This window comes from Delphinapterus leucas, chromosome 10 (genome assembly GCF_059928025.1).
Source record: "Delphinapterus leucas isolate spDelLeu-1000000601 "Yukka" chromosome 10, BTC_Dleu_Yukka2, whole genome shotgun sequence".
Taxonomy (NCBI): domain Eukaryota; kingdom Metazoa; phylum Chordata; class Mammalia; order Artiodactyla; family Monodontidae; genus Delphinapterus; species Delphinapterus leucas.
The window spans coordinates 37,465,951-37,482,203 of record NC_143138.1 but is presented as its reverse complement, the minus strand read 5'-3'; the positions used below and the strand labels follow the sequence as shown (position 1 = coordinate 37,482,203).

Below are 16,253 nucleotides of genomic sequence, written 5' to 3'. Positions count from 1 at the left end.
AGTCCTAACCACTGGACCGCCAGGGAATTCCCTCTCTAAACTTGTTCTGAATCTGTAAAATTAAGATAATAATGAGAATAAGAGAGATGAGTCGATGTGATGGCACCTGGCCTTTTTTGTTTTTAATATTTGTTTCTCGTACCCAAAGCCGGAAGATACCTGGTTACTTTTGCTTTTGTATCCTTTCCCCGTTGGGTCTTCTGCGCAGGCGCTCTGGGCTGCTCGGGGGCAGGGGGTGGGGCGGGCCAGAACTAGAGCGGTCTGCCCCGGGGCCAGGGCCCGGGAGGGTGGAGGGAGCTGGATGCCCTGACGTCATCAAGCTGCGCGTCCCACAGGGCGGGACCCGAGCGCGACTACGCGGCCAGCGGACCGGGGCGGGTTTGTGGGGAAGCGAAACTGGGGGAGGAGGAGGCGGCTCTGGCAGCGGCAGGGCCAGGCCTGGTGGCGGCGGCATCGGCGGCCTGATCCCCCCCTCTCCGCTCCTTGGCAGCTCGCCCTCTTCCCTCAGCGTGAGTGCCGACGCGCGGCCCGGGGGGAGCGAGCGGGCGGGCCCGCGGGCTCAGTATCTTCCCCTCGGCCCCCCACGGGCGGTCGTGACCCTCACCGCCCTTTCTCTCTCCCTTCCTCCTTTACACCCTTCTTCCCCGCGCCCCATCCCCAGTCCACCAGCTGCCGCTGCCAAACGTTTCTGCGCACACATTCACACACTCACGTTATCTACAAATGAAAAGACTGGCCCGGGGAGATGTGAGCTCACCTCTTCCCTCTATGAATAGGGGTGGTGGTGCGAAATCGAGGCCCAGGTAGAGAAGACTGGAGAGGGGATTTGAACCCCTTCCGCGGGGGAGCAGCAGGTAGAACTAGGCCTTCTGCCTTCCACTTAGAAGTCCTCTGCCAGGGCACATTCTTTTGGATGTGTAGGTCACTTGAGCTGGGCACTGGTTAGCTGTGCGGCCTTCCCCTCTCGGGCCTCAGTTTCTTTTAGTGGAAAAGGAGAGGGTTGAATGAGGTGATTTGGAAGGCCCAAATCTAAGGTGGTTTGGGGAGGAGCATCGATATCTCCTGCCTTTCGGACGCTATTTCCTCTCCTTTGTTGGCACCTGCCTCAACACAGTTCTTGAGTTTCCTGTGCTTCCAGTCTCCCCCGGAGTAGCTAGGAATCAGAGGGCCCTTTTTGCTTACGTTATGGGCCTTTGGGGTGAGGGGGTATTTAATACGGTAGTTTAAAGTGAAATGTGGCTCAGCCTGGTTTTGCTTTCTGTTTGTTCAACGCCTCCTGTTCTTCCTACTTCCGCAGGATAGCCCCTGCCTGTGCCTAGTAAGAGGCTGCCTCCTTAGGAAGGATGAGATTATGTGTTGGGTAGGCTGCCTCATCCTTGAGCTGGAGAGAAGTGAAACGTGATTCATGTTTGAAATCACGAGGGGATCAGTGGTATCTTTGGATTTCATCACTCTCTTGCTGCTGTGACCCATACTGTAAGCCTGTTCTTGTGCACCTGCAACTCCCCTTTCCTAAGGAATTGCAGCCCAGCTGAGCACCCACCTGTTTGCTCCTATTTTTGAGTACTTTCTCTTTTCTGAGTCCTCTTATAACCAACGGTTGTGTGTAAACCACACTGTATTCACTTCTACTCTTAATTGTTCTTTAATTTGATCATTCCTTAAGATTTCAGGAATCTCATAACCACTTCATTTCCATCTCATTTTTTCCCCTCATGCTTGCCTCTCATGCTTACCCATGGGCATGATGATGGTGACATGGTGCCTTGCCTGTTTCCATTCTTTTTTGTGGAGGTGGGTTCTTGTTTTTAAAATTGTTTTTGTACCTGAGTCCTATGATATGGCTACCTCCGGTCCTGCTAACTTTCACACTCTTCTGTTTTCTCAGTCCTAAGTCAACCACTGCGTCCATTCCTTACTCCGTTTAAAAACTTGCCCAATTCTCCCATGTTTTCAAACATCCTGAAGTAAACCAAAACCCAGCATTTGTATCATACTGTATAATCTCTTAATTGTCCTGGTGAAATAATAATGGTGATGTAGCAATCATTCTGGGATGATTTTTTCACCTTGGAAATATTTGTTGATATTCATCAGGTTTCATAATTAATTTCTAGTGTACATTGTTGTCACACATGGCCAGTGTTGCATCAAAAATATAGAATAACAAGTACGCAAGGTGTTTTTCCTCCTGTGGCTCGTAGAGTTGATCCATGACTTTTTGGTATGGCCCAGAGGCCGCTGGGTCTGTGAGCACATTTTCCAGTAAAACTAACAGCTGTTATTGAAAACCAGAGCTTGGCTAGCATCCTTCCTGGACCTCATTCTGAGGAAGAAGCTATTCAAGTGCTGGCAATGGAAGCTGTTTGGAGTTGACAACTTTCATGCATTAATGGTTCATTCCCATTCTTTGGAATTCCTGCTGTGATCCTAATGTCTCTGACAAGGGCAGCTGACTATCTGGATTTGTGGTTGCAGCAACAATGAGGAGGAGAAATGATTCAGAATGCACTGCCCCTCTCAAGAAACAGAAGAAAAGAGTTGCAGAGCTTGCTCTGAACCTCAGCTCTACATCTGATGATGAACCTCCCTCCTCTGTCAATCATGCAGCAAAAGGTAAGCTTACCTATGTGGTCTGAGGCCACTGACCATCTGGTTATTTGAATCGCTGATGCCTGAGTTGGGCAGAATACAGTTCAGTGCCTCTTGAGGAAGATTAGGCAAATTCTACAGAGGGATACTGGTTGTAGACTCTCTTCTCTTTTACCATTCTCCTCCTGGGAGTTGGGAACTTGTTTTAACTAAAAAATTGGAATTTTTACAGGTGTGCCTTAGTTCTGTTGTGGTCCTTCAGTAGGTGGCACTCTTTTGCTGCCTTAAACCAGGTGGAAGTAGCGGTGAGCATTGAGTGCTTTCAGCTGTTAATGATCTTGGGGCTGTTTCACAGGGCTGGGCTCTTTGCTGCAGTGATCTGGCCTAATTCCTCTCAGGTTTTTGCATTCTGTTTCCTCAATTCCCTCAGCAGTTATGATCAGAAACACCCAAATGAATTGGGGCATCCCTGTGTTCGCTGTTTACTTTAAGCTCTAAGGATTTCACTGATCTGGTTGAAACTAGCATTTTGCTTTGCCTGCTTTTTAGGGTTACAAATGTTCACAGTTTCCACAGGTTCTTTCTATGAGAAATTGTGAAGCATCTCAGAGCTTGCCTGAAATACCAAACAATTAGAAGTAGTTCCATTTGCATTTATCTTTACTTGCCAGCTGTATTAATTTCCTAACAAAGTATCACAAACTGGGTAGCTTAAAACAATAGAAATTTATTCTCCACACTTCTGGAGGCTAGAAGTCTAAAATCAATGTGCCAGCAGGGCCATGCTCCCTCCCAAGGCTCTAGGGAAGAATCCTTACTTGCCTTTTCTAGTTTCTGGTGGTTGCTGGTGATCCTTGGTGTTCCTTGGCTTGTAGCAGCATAATTCCAGTCTCTGCCTCTGTGTGTGTCTGTGTTCAAATTTCCCTCTTCTTATGATATCAGTCATTGGATGAGGGCCCACCCTAATCCAGTATGACTTCATCTTAATTTGATTACACCTGCAAAGACCCTATTTCCAAATGCCATGTTCCCGGGTGCTGGGTGGACATGAACTTTTGGGCACTATTTAACCCAGTACACCAGCAGTCTTGCATTTTGTATCCTCTGCTGGGTCACTGGTAAATTGGAATGAAATATGGTGACAGATTGATGACTGAAAGAGTGTGAAGAATCCTTTGAGGGTGATAGAAAATACAGTTTATTCTCAACTGGTTGGCTAATTGAAGGGCGGTTACTCATCAGCTGTACTGAGTAGCTGGTCCAGAAAGGAGAAGCTTGACAGGCCTTACAGCTAATGAAGCCTTTGGGGCGGCTGTGATCCTGGCTGGATCGAGACCCTCTTATAACCTTGTGTGTGGAGATACGTGTGCCTTTAAAGTTGTCACAGTGTATTCCAGGGTAGGTGAGAAAGGCTGTGTGTAATTGAGGTTACTAAGTGGGAGGGCAAAAATATATTGGGCGTATAGGCTCTAGGGCCTGTTGAGGAAAGGGAGTTTTGCTATCACCTGGGATTTGAGCAACTTGATGAAGGTAGAGTCTCCTTGGGCAGGGCTCTGGGGTAGTGGGAGAAATGGCCTGCAAGAAAGGGAGAGCGTGCCTGGGGGAATAAATGATACTTAGGTGGTGGAGGTATCTGGTTCTAATCGGATCTTGGGGGACAACTGCTCTCAAGAGAATGGCTCCCAGGTAGAGGAAGGTGTATAGTTAAGGATCTTTCAAGGGAACCAGTCTAATTTAAATTTCAAGCTTTTAAAAATGTGACTGTGAATTGAGATTATCCTCCTCCCTCCCACCCTCCCACGAACTCACTTTAATTGTACCAAATGTCTTTAACCTTTTCTAGAAGTAGCACCGTATGACTCAGTCAGAATTGACTGTTGCTGTTGTTTGTACGGAATGGAAATCTAGAGGTGGCCTGTACCTTGTATGTGTCTGGCAATAGGCCATTTGGTCCCTTTCATTTGCATAAAAATGAGGCAGGAGGCAGAGGCAAACAAACATTGTTAGATTTCCCTGGGTCAGCTAATTTTAGGAAGGGCAGCTCCACATTGACAAAAAAACTCTGAGGGCTGGAGTCTGGTGTCTTCATCAGCAAGACTGCCGCTCCCCCTGCAACCCCATGCCCGGTGTGGAGTAAATGCTCAGTAAATATTTACTGAATAGAACCGATGGAAGGCAGCAGTAGTATCTTTTCCAAGAAGCTTAAAATGCTTTGCCTCATTCATTTTGCCTATGCCTCCTCCAGTCTGCAGAGGATCATTTCATTAAGTACTTCGCATTTATATCATCTCTGTTCTGTGTTGGCTTCTCTCAGGCATCCCCTGGACAGTGTGCCCTGGTAGTTAACTGTCTCGCCAGAAACTACATATCCCCTGAGATCTATATGCAGCTTTCCTATTCAAGTCATTGCATTAAAGCAGGTGTGTTTCCTTTTGCTCCAACCCCTTCTACCCAGACATACTGTTGAACAGATGATTGAAAAATGCTCTTTAGGGACTACAAATAGAAAAAAAAAAAAGTAGTTGCTATTTCTGTCTGTCTGGGCCTTGTTTGTACTTTCTCTGCTAGATCAATGTGATGACTCATTAATAGATCTATTTAGTTTAATCGGTTTTTATTTTACATTATTGACAGGGTAGCTGCATTGCCAGTCAGAGTCTAACATCTGACCAGACTAAAGAAGAAAAGGGATGTTGTTGTCATGGCCACTGGGGCATCATATACTCTTTAGAGTATTTTAAGAGGAGTTTGAAGGCATTTTCAAGCCTAAATAAACTCTTGGAAATTTGCTATTAAATAACATTTTGAAGCAAGGAGAGGCAGATGGAGGTCATTTTTTTCTTTTTGGTTGGTTGTCACAGAGAAACTGGTCTAGACCCCAAGACAATTTCCTTTTCTCTTCAGCTGTGCATCTGATGTGGGCTCCTGGCCCTCCCACAGCATGTTGCTTTGGAAGTGGCTGGGCTCCTTCACCGGCACCACACTGAAAGTGCCTTCCCCTCCGTCAGGTTTAATTCTTCGCTAAATAGGCCATTTTCCCTGAAACACCATGGTTTTCCTGTCAGCCCAGATTCATGACCTTAATCAAAAACTTCCTTTATTGGTGTCTGTTTAAATTGCTTTAATGAGTTACCATTTGTCTGGCATGAAGGAGAAATGAGTCTTTAACCAGGAATGAGTGTATTCCACAGCAGTTGTTAGGCAGGATGTGGTGTTTATTAAAGTCCATAATTTATTCTTCTGCATCTGTGTGCTGCTCACCTTGGCCAGTAGTGGTTAGAGCTGTCCCTCCTTGTGTGTTGTCACTGTCATTTTTAATCTTGGCATGTTTGACCTACTGTTCTGTTACAGAAAATTTTGTCAGTAGCTGGGAAATCTCTGATTCTTCTATAAAGTGAACCTGTTTTCTTTAAACTGACTTAAGAGTAATGATTTCTATCAGGTAGAGGAGAAATCTTAAATGAAAGCTCTAAATAATGTCTTGGGCTCTCTGGTAGGTTTTAGAAGGGGAGCGCCTGGGGAGGTAAATGGGAATGCCACCCAATTTTGGCAAGTTCTTAATGAAACTCATGATTTTAATAGACTGACCTTATTACTCCTGTTAATTTATATCCTCATCACAAGATTGTCTGCTCAATGTTTGCTAAATTCTTGTCAGTCTTGGGAGGCTGAACTTCCTCTTTAGTTCCTGCTGCAGCCAAGACAGTTGTCTTCTTTTCATCTGAAAAGAGTGGCCCCAAAGGCCCAGGGGTGAAAATGAGTAGTGGCTGTGGCAGTCTGTGGACTCAGGACTAATCTAGGGAACTTTGTCTTAAATCATGTCAGGCTGAGAATTGGCTTTAAATAGCACATGAAATAAAAGAGAGAAGTAAGGCTTATCTGCTTATCCAGCATACTTTTTGGTCTCACAAAGAAAAGCCTAGTAGGGTGATATTTTAGCTCTTATCAACCTCATTCTCAGAACCTGGACAGGACAGCTATCTGTACATTAGGTAACACCTAAGGAAGAGGAATGGAGTGGAAAGATCTTTGTGCCAGAGTCTGGTGCTGGAATATTGCACCAGAGCCACCAAGGATTTGCCCAATGAGCCTTGCACCCAAATTTGGTTCTTCCTGTCATTTGGGTCCAAAAATGGCATGAGGACAAAGAAAACAAAAGATCTCTCTCTGAGATCTGAGAGTGGCAGGAACCCTGCATGCCCAGGAATGATATTCATACCATTGATGGGTGCCCAGTGATGGATCCTTAAGCAAACCTAACAGCCTGGCAACTCCCTAGTGCTGGACCAAGGGCACACTCTCCTTTGAGAAGGACATCAGGTTTTCCTAACCTTTATATAGATAGACCTGTGAATCTCCAGATAGCTGGTGAAAGAAATAACAGCTGATTTAACATTGTAGCTTCTAGGTTAGTCTCTGGATTCCTGGGCTGCCCAGGGAAACTTTAGGGCAGTGCTCAGGGAGCTGCCCCCATTCTTGCACTAATCGGTACAGGTTGGAGGCATGGAAGCAACTGAGTGAAGAGACTCTGCACCTTTGGAAGCACAGTTCTTTAACATATGGGAGCTCTGTTGCAGAGCACATTTCTCCTTCACGTGGGCAATGAGAGATGAGAGGCCCAGGATTAGTTTTAAGCTACTCAGAAGGTCTTTCCCCTCATATCTGCTGTCCTCTGAAGATTCCTCTGGAAAGGAACCAAATTCTGCACAAGGCTTAGAATGATACTTTATTTCTTTATAGCTTTTTTTTAAGCCCTAATTTTCAAACTAATATATTCTTATTTCTCACACAGAAAATGCAGAAAAGGCAAAACAAAATAAATATCACCTCACTTCTCAGTTTCCATGGTTACTCATTGTTAATGTTCTGGGTCTTTCTTTCTGAGTGGCACTCTCTGGCACTGTGACGTGTGCTGCATTGGTCCATGTAAGCAAGTCAGCTCCTTATTGAGGGAATTGAACAGCCACCTTTTTAAGAGGACGAAGGCAGATTTGGTGCCTCTCATTCAGGGGTATTCTCAGCCAGAATTCCTCCTTAGGAGCCAGAATTTTGGTTTTAAGTTTATTCTGATTTTTTCACACATGTTCACCTGCCTTTCTTTTGCAAAATGTTATACCCTTAAAAATGCATATTTATTTTAACTATTGGATTTTTAAGCTCTCTGGGGGTAAGATTGTTACTTTTGGATAATATTCCATTGTATATAGCATGGACCGTTTATAAAACAGGTCCTGAACCAAAGTTGTTGTCTGATCTGTTAAACAATATCAGATGTCCTTTTTCAGCCTACTGGGGTGCAGGGTGCTAAGTGATAGTCCAAGGGGGACTCAGTTCTCTGCTAGGATATAGGTATTCCATCCTCATGCTTAAACTTTTTGTTGTTTTTGTTGTTGAACCTTTAAAAAAACTTTTTTTTTAAAGACTTCTTTTTTTTTTTTAGAGCAGTTTTTAAGGTTCACAGCAAAATTGAAAGTACAAAGATATCTCCTACACACCCTGCCCTTATATGCACAGTCTCTCCCATTAGCACCATCTCTTACCAGAGTGCTACATTTGTTACATTGATGAACCTGTGCTGACACAACATTATCAACCAGAGTTCATAGTTTATATGATGGTTCACTCTTGATGTTGTACACTCCATGGGTTTGGGCAAATATATAATGACATGTACCCTTCCTTATTTATTTATTTATTTTTTTGTGGTATGCGGGCCTCTCACTGTTGTGGCCTCTCCCGTTGTGGAGCGCAGGCTCCGGACGCGCAGGCTCAGCGGCCATGGCTCACGGGCCCAGCCGCTCCGCGGCATGTGGGATCTTCCCGGACCGGGGCACAAACCCATGTCCCCTGCATCGGCAGGCGGACTCTCAACCACTGCGCCACCAGGGAAGCCCCCCTTCCTTATATTTTTGAGGGCTGAATGTCTTGCACTGCACGTATGAGGTGTTGTAAGAGGAAATATCCTGAGGTACACTTAGTAGGTGCTTAGCAAAGATTACAACTGGGTGACAGTTCTTTAAATTCACTACAGTGAGCAGTTAATTTCTGTTAAATGCAAAGCCTTAGTCCAAGTGTTGGAGATAGAATGTTGGTTGTGGCAGAGTCCTTGCTCTCTAGGAGTGACCCTGTCCAGTGGGGTGGCATGTGACAACTAGCTCTCAGGAAGTGTGATGAGTGCTGTGCTGATGGTATGAATACTGGTGCTACTGGAGCACCGTGGAAGGGAGAGTCAGGCCTGGGGTGCTGGGGAAGACTTCGCTCTTCTCTGAATGTCAACCCTTAGTTTGCGTTCTCACTGGGAAATGGGTGGATCAGTGCAGACAGTCTTTAGAATTAGGATGTAATCCTCAAGTTATGAATACCTGTATAATGCCCATTTTGGGTATATATAAAAAATTTTTTTACATGGCTGCCCTTTGTGCCTTTCCGCAGATACCTCCCACAAGCAGCCAAACTTTGAGTCAACATCTCTTCTCAGGGACTTCCTTTCTTCCTTAAAGGAATTGTGCTACATTGCTAAGTTAGTTTTTTTTTTACATTTATTTAAAATTTTAATTAAGATAATTAATATCTTTTAATTAAGATAATAAAGTCACATGGTTCATAAATCAAAAATATAAAATGATAGGCAATATAAACTCTAGTGATATAAAAATGTAAATCAAGTTTCACTTCTTCCACTTTCACTCGTTCCAGGTAATCATTTTGGTATTCTTTTTCCATGCCTCAACCCCACATGTGTGGATAATCACTTTTATTGGTCTTGTATATCTTTCCTTCCAAAAGCTCTTTTTGCAGTTACCAGAAATAAAAATTTATATTTTTATTGTCCCTCTTTAGTACACAAGTGTTAGGGTGCCATGTTCATGAATATGGTCTAGGTCTTCTATTATTCAGTTGACAATGTGTCTCGGTGATCTCACCATTTCAATACAGAGGGAGGTTCCCAAGTTTTCGTGGTTTTTGGCACTCTTAGTGCTGCCTTAACTTTTTTCACCATGCCCTAAAAATACCAAAAGAAATACCTAACAGTTTAGTTTATTAAGTATTTAGGTCTAAATAACAAGCATTTATATCCTAACAACTGATAGATGTTTGTAAGAATAATATTCATAAATTGAAGAATTAAAAAAAATTTATTCTTAAATAAGCACAATTACTTATTAATGAGATTTGTATACTGTTGAGCACTATACAACTTCTCAAACCTTGGGATCAGATTGGATACTACCACACTTATTTCCTGTTCCACATTCCTCCTGGCTTGCAGTTTAATACCATTTTCAATGGGCATATGCAGAAATTGTTTACCAGATTTTTTTTTTTGCTACGCAGAGCGGCATGCAGGATCTTAGTTCCCCAGCTAGGGATCGAACCCTCGCCCCCTGCAGTGGAAGTGTGGAATCTTAATCATTGAACAGCCAGGGAAGTCCCCTGTTTACCAGATTTTTGAGATACAATCTATTTCCAAATTTGGGTGAGTTTTCCTTAAGAAACTACCTGAATAAAATTATATTGGGTTGAAATATCTTTTTTTTTTTTTTTTTTTTGCGGTACGCGGGCCTCTCACTGTTGTGGCCTCTCCTGTTGCGGAGCACAGGCTCCGGATGCGCAGGCTCAGCAGCCATGGCTCACGGGCCTAGCCACTCCGTGGCATGTGGGATCTTCCCGGACCGGGGCACGAACCTGTGTCCCCTGCATCGGCAGGCGGACTCTCAACCACTGTGCCACCAGGGAAGCCTGAAATACCTTTTTTTTTGGCCATGCCGCGTGGCTTGCTGGATCTTAGTTCCCCAACCAGGGATCTAACCTGGGCTCCAGCAGTGGAAGCACCGAGTCCTAACCACTGGGATGCCAGACAATTCCTTGAAATATCTTTAAAGAGAAAATAATAATTAATTAATTTTTGGCTGCATTGGGTCTTCATTGCTGTGCATGGGCTTTCTCTAGTTGTGGCGAGCAGGGGCTACTCTTAGTTGCAGTGTGCGGGCTTCTCATTGCGGTGGCTTCTCTTGTTGTGGAGCACAGGCTCTAGGAGTGCAGGCTTCAGTAGCTGTGGCATGTGGGCTCAGTAGTTGTGGCTCGCGGGCTCTAGAGCATAGGCTCAGTAGTTGTGACACACAGGCTTAGTTGCTCCGTGGCATGTGAGATCTTCCTGGACCAGGGCTAGAACCCATGTCCCCTGCATTGGCAGGCGGATTCTTAACCACTGCGCCAGCAGGCAAGTCCTGAAATATCTTTTAAGTTAAGAGATTCACGTATCTATAAAAGATGGGAAAGACCCAGCTACAGTGACTATCTAGACTGTGGATTATCCCACTTTTGACCAGGAGACAGGTAACCCACCACTTCCGGCAGCTGCTAAGGTCGGTCTTACTTGGAATCCTTTGGCAACAAGGTTGCTGACAATGAAGATAGTGGCTTGGCTCACTCAGGCCGGCAGCTCCCTCCTGGAGCCTTTAAGTGCAGCTCCTCTACTCTCTGCCTCTGTTGGTGTTGCTGCCTGAGCACCCCGTCTTCACTGTCCTCTCTTTTTCTTCTCTTTTTCCTTCCTTTCCTGTCTTCCCCTCCCCCTTCACTTCTCCCTTTCTCTTCCCCGCTTTCCACCTGTGAGCTGGCTCTTCTCTGGGGCTGTGCTGTAGATCCACCATCTCACCTACAAGTTTGAAGGACTATGAAAACAGGAAACTAGGAGGTTAAACAATCAGAAACTGTTAGTCCTGTGATAGAATTGTTGAAAATGAAACCAGGTATCAGTGTTTGGAAATTGATTTTCAAATAATAAATAGCAGAAATAACAATCATATCATCAATAAATACATGTTATATCTGACAGTGTACTTTCAAATACATTTTTTCACTTAATCTTCAAACAACCCTATGAGGAAGGTATTACCATCCCAGTTTTGTAAGGGATGGGAAAGGAAAACTGATATTTTGAACTCTTGTGTGTCAAGTACCATTAGGAACCTCAGTGACTTGCCCAAGATTACACAGTTTGTAAGAGGTAGAGAATACATTTGACCTGGGTCATTTAATGAACTTTATGTGTGCAGTGCATATACTGAACACTAGTTGAATAAATGAAACTTGGACTTCTAGAGGCTATATTGTGCCATAAACGCACCAAAACATCTTCCTTTTTTCTTTTCCAGCATCTGCTACAAGCCTAAGTGGGTCTGACAGTGAGACTGAGGGGAAGCAACGCAGCTCAGACTCTTTTGATGATGCATTCAAAGCAGACTCTCTTGTGGAGGGAACTTCTTCTCGCTATTCCATGTATAACAGCGTGTCCCAGAAGCTTATGGTATGTCAGGGGTTGGGTTGGGTTGTGTTGGGTTTCTGAAGCTCTACTAGCAGAGTGAGAGAAGGGAAATTGTGTTGGTATGAGAAGAAGCAAAGTGAGGGCATTAGTTTTTCCTCTGCTTTAGTTTAGTAGAGAGCTGCTATAGTTTAGTAGAGAAAGTGTGACCCCTTCTTGATAGAAGTATCACATTTGAATCATCCATGGGAAGTGGCTGCTGACACCTGCTTCTCCTGTCCTGTCCAGAGCTGAGTTCTTGTGAGCATATGTGAACACATGAATGTGTGTCTGTGGATAAAGAGGCTTCATGCTGAGATTTTTTTCCCTAGTGAGTGATCTCAAAAGAAATGACTAAAATCCTGCTCACTCCTAGGTACCTAAAGTAAATGGGAGTAGTAGTCTTCTGTATTACTTCCAAAAGAGGGCCTAGTTTTCCTTAATAACTTCAGCACCCCCATTGGTATACCACAAGAAGGAAGGTGAAAAGGAAGATCTGCTACTTTCCTTATGAGACTTCAGTGTATGTGCAAAGGTTAGGGAAATCCAAGTTTGTCTTCTGTCTAGCTTCAAGAATATTATAGTTGACCTCTCCATTTTCTGTTGGATTCATTTAAGAATGAGAACTGCCACTTCTGAAGTCATAGTCAGGATTCTGGATTGGGGCCAAAAACTTTGGGGAAGTGGAAGATGGGGAAGTTTGTGACTGAGTCAGACTCTTTGACCTGGGGAAAGATTTGTGGCTACTGTAGGAATTTCATCCAGCTCCTGAGCTGGTAATGCCCCTTCCATATGGAATATAGACCTTCTAGGGTAAATCAGATCTTCTTAGGATTGGAGTTCTTTTATTAGACAAGGGTGTGTGGGTTTTGGGATTCGGGTGTCTGGTTTGGGGGGTATGTAACTGGGCTCAGTAACTCTAGAGTTTAATGTAAGCTTTTTAGTTAGTTGTGACATTTAAAAAAATGTTTCTGTCCAGAGTCTTATAGTATCTCCCATACCTCAGTTTTACATGAAGTGATTTTTCAGTTAATCTCTTGATTAAGTGGGCTCCTACAAGCCCTCATTGTCCTTGCCTAGTAAGGCCGTTTTACTGGTTAAAGGGTAAGGTTTAGAAGTTGCCGCTTGAAGCGGTTCCATTTTAAATTATGTTCTCTTTATCAGCTTTACTCTGGATTTACTTCTCACTTAATCAGACAAGTTAGCTGGAAGGGTAGTTGTGCAAATGTCCAGTGAGATTCATTATATACTCTTGGTGCCTTTAATTACAGCTATGAGGTCCCTTCTCTTTTATCCAACTTATAGTTGCCCTAGAGTTTCACCTCCAGAATAGACAGCCACTGGGCCCACAGTTAAACTGCAGTTATTTATCTATACTTCTTTTCATTAGGCTAGAAGGAAAACCTTAGGCCTTACTCGTTTATATTTCTCAGGGTTTAACACGTCTGACACGTGATAAGGGCTAAATAAATGTCTGTTTATTTATATAAATGCACCATTACTTCTCTTTTTCAGGCCAAGATGGGCTTCAAGGAAGGTGAAGGATTGGGTAAATACAGCCAGGGTCGGAAAGACATCGTTGAGGCCTCTAATCAGAAAGGTCGACGAGGCTTGGGTCTGACGCTGCAAGGCTTTGACCAAGAGCTGAATGTGGACTGGCGAGCTGAGCCAGAGGTAACTGATATGGAGAGGAGGAGACAGGAAAGCCATTTATGGCTTTATGAAGCCATATTAACATTAACAAACTAGAAGTCTCCAGAGACAGCATGATCAGGGTGGTTAGTGGAGATTGGAACTAATTTCTTATGTGGAAGATACTGGGGGTGTCCAAAATGGAAAACAGGAGTCTGGGGGAGATACGGTGGGATGTGGATTTGTTTCCTGTTGCTTCATATAGGACTGTCTAAGACCAGTGGGTGTAAGATGCAAGAAGTCAGGGCTTCCCTGGTGGCGCAGTGGTTGAGAGTCCGCCTGCCGATGCAGGGGACATGGGTTCGTGCCCTGGTCTGGGAAGATCCCATATGCCGTGGAGCGGCTGGGCCCGTGAGCCACGGCCGCTGAGCCTGCGCGTCCGGAGCCTGTGCTCCACAGCAAGAGAGGCCACACAGTGAGAGGCCTGCGTACCGCAAAAAAAAAAAAAAAAAAAAAAAAGATGCAAGAAGGCAGAGTGTGTCTCCACATAGAACTTTAATAAATATATACAGCTTTCCACCAGTGACAAAGGTGCCTAATGAGGTAGTGAGCTCCCTTTGCTGAAAGGATTCAAATGGGGCCAAATGAGGACTTACTCTCCCATTGTGTGAATGACTGGATTAGGTGCCCTCCAAGTTCCTTGCACCTCCACAGGTTTATGACATTTCGGTATTAAATAGGTGTTTGTTTATGCCATATAGCTTTTCTATTGTGGGTTTAGTCTGCTTATCTCCTTGGGTACGAGTTTGCTGAATACCAAAGGAGGCTCTATCCCTTTTCATGACACAGGTAATGTTGAGATTTTATTTTTATTTATTTATTTATGCCCTACCTTAGTCCACAGAGGATTTGAAGTAGGTATAATAAAAGCACCTAAAAATAATGGTAAAATATTACCATTATAGAGTTGAAGCTAGAGAAAATAGAGCACAGATATCTAGCCTTCCACATAGTAGCTGTAGTTGAGCTTCAGATGTGGGTCTGAACTCTGGAAAACTGATATTTTGTCTCCTGAACTGATGTTTCAGTACAGGAAAGAAGTCCTGTGAACCTGTGCATGATAAAAGCCTAATAAGGTGTCAGAGTAAGATGCTGATAAGCCAGGAGCTAATGGGTTCTGGGGCTGGTCCTGCTGTGCTGCCTTGTAGTTATGAGGAGACGAGACAGGCAGAATAGGGCAAATATTTGTAACTGGGGCTAGATGTAGGTTTTTACTTCAGACATACTTGGTGCTTTCCATGTCCTCATTTGTGTGAAAACAAGTGAAGAGTCCCTATCCTCTCAATGGGGCAGAATTAGAACTAACTTTGCAAACTTAGAATCTGAAATTTGCTCATAAAATCTGTTTTTAATGTAGACAGACTATTGGGAAAAAAGAATTTTTTTTTTTTTGTGGCCATGTCACACGGCTTGCAGGATCTTAGTTCCCCTGACCAGAGATTGAACCTGGGCCGTGGCAGTGAAAGTGCTGAGTACTAACCACTGGACCACCAGGGAATTCCATGAAAAATTTTTTTGAGGCAAAGCTGTCCTAATTATCATTTACCATAATTTACTTTTTCTCTTAAAAAAGATGTCCTGTCTTTTGGATAAGAATTTGGCTCAACTATTAGTTGGTGGCCACTTCTTTAAGGTAGATGAGTCTGGGCAGCCTGAGGTGAATGTCCAGTTCCTGGAGTCACCACACGGAGAGTGCTCAGTGGCCACTGCAGCCCAGGAATATGGAGTGCAAGGTGTGAAGCTTCAAAGTCCACTTTGTGGGTAGCCTTAATGTTCAGACTTCCATGGGGAGATTGAGTCTGCTTTTTCTCTCCAAAGGGGCATCCAAAGTGTATATGAGCTTCTTTTTAGAGGTTATAATTCACAGCTATTTATGCTTAACGGGGGTGGATTTGACCAGGGGGAGAAACCATGATTCACTGCCAGATTCATCGACAAAATTTTCAGTAATTTTTCTTTTAAACTTTTTCTCTGTTAAGTGTGGTTGGCTTGCCCTCAAGACCTTGCATTGTGATACCATTTTATGCCTTTCAGAGCATGTAATATTGCCTTTAATCTCATCGCTTCAATTCACAGTGGTGAATCTCTTCTCCACACTTGCTTGGAGGGAATGTGTGGAGCTGCCAATGCAGGTTAGCCACCTGTTTAGGTTTTATAATCCATGTCTTTCTAGCCCAGTGAACTTAGTTCTGGCTGCATGTTAGAATCACCTGGAGACTTCTAAAAACATACTTATATCCAGTCCCCACCTCAGACCAATAGAATCATATACTCTGAGGGTGAGGCCCAGGCATCAGTAATTTTTAAAAGGTCTGCAGATGATCCTAATGTATAGCCAGGATGAAAACCACTGTTTTAGCTTGATAAGGAAAGTAATTGAAAAATTAAGAGGAAGCAACATTAGAGATGCCAGTTTCTGCTCTGTCTTGGAATGAAAGGTATCAGGAGGTGAGACTCATTGCACTGAGTCTTCCTGATGTAACTACCTTATCATGGACTTAAATCCTACGTTTACTTCTCTGTGTCCCCACTGCTCTGATTATAGGCCTCTTGAGTTAAGGACCATGTCTTTTTTTTTTTTTTTTTTTGGCCATGTTGCACAGCATGCGGGATCTTAGTTTCCCAACCAGGGATCAAACCTGTATACCCCCTCCAGTGGAAACGCACA

General features: G+C 43.9%; 1 protein-coding gene across 6 annotated transcripts in view; it reads left to right on the top strand.

Moving 5' to 3' along the window:
• The first annotated feature begins 371 nt into the window (after positions 1-371).
• CMTR1 (cap methyltransferase 1) overlaps positions 372-16,253 on the top strand; it is a 58,602-nt gene continuing 42,720 nt past the window's right edge. For 3 of the 6 annotated variants that reach the window (XR_002645729.3, XR_016394623.1, XM_022581800.3), the window contains exons 1-4: positions 372-509; positions 2,479-2,616; positions 11,748-11,899; positions 13,409-13,567. Coding sequence is in view for 4 of the 6 variants with exons in the window: in XM_022581800.3 (XP_022437508.1) it covers positions 2,484-2,616; positions 11,748-11,899; positions 13,409-13,567 (444 nt within the window). In the remaining 2 variants the exon portion in view is untranslated. The remainder of the gene's footprint in view (positions 510-2,478; positions 2,617-11,747; positions 11,900-13,408; positions 13,568-16,253) is intronic. The other 3 variants (XM_022581798.3, XM_022581796.2, XM_022581799.2) reach the window with 2 other exon arrangements.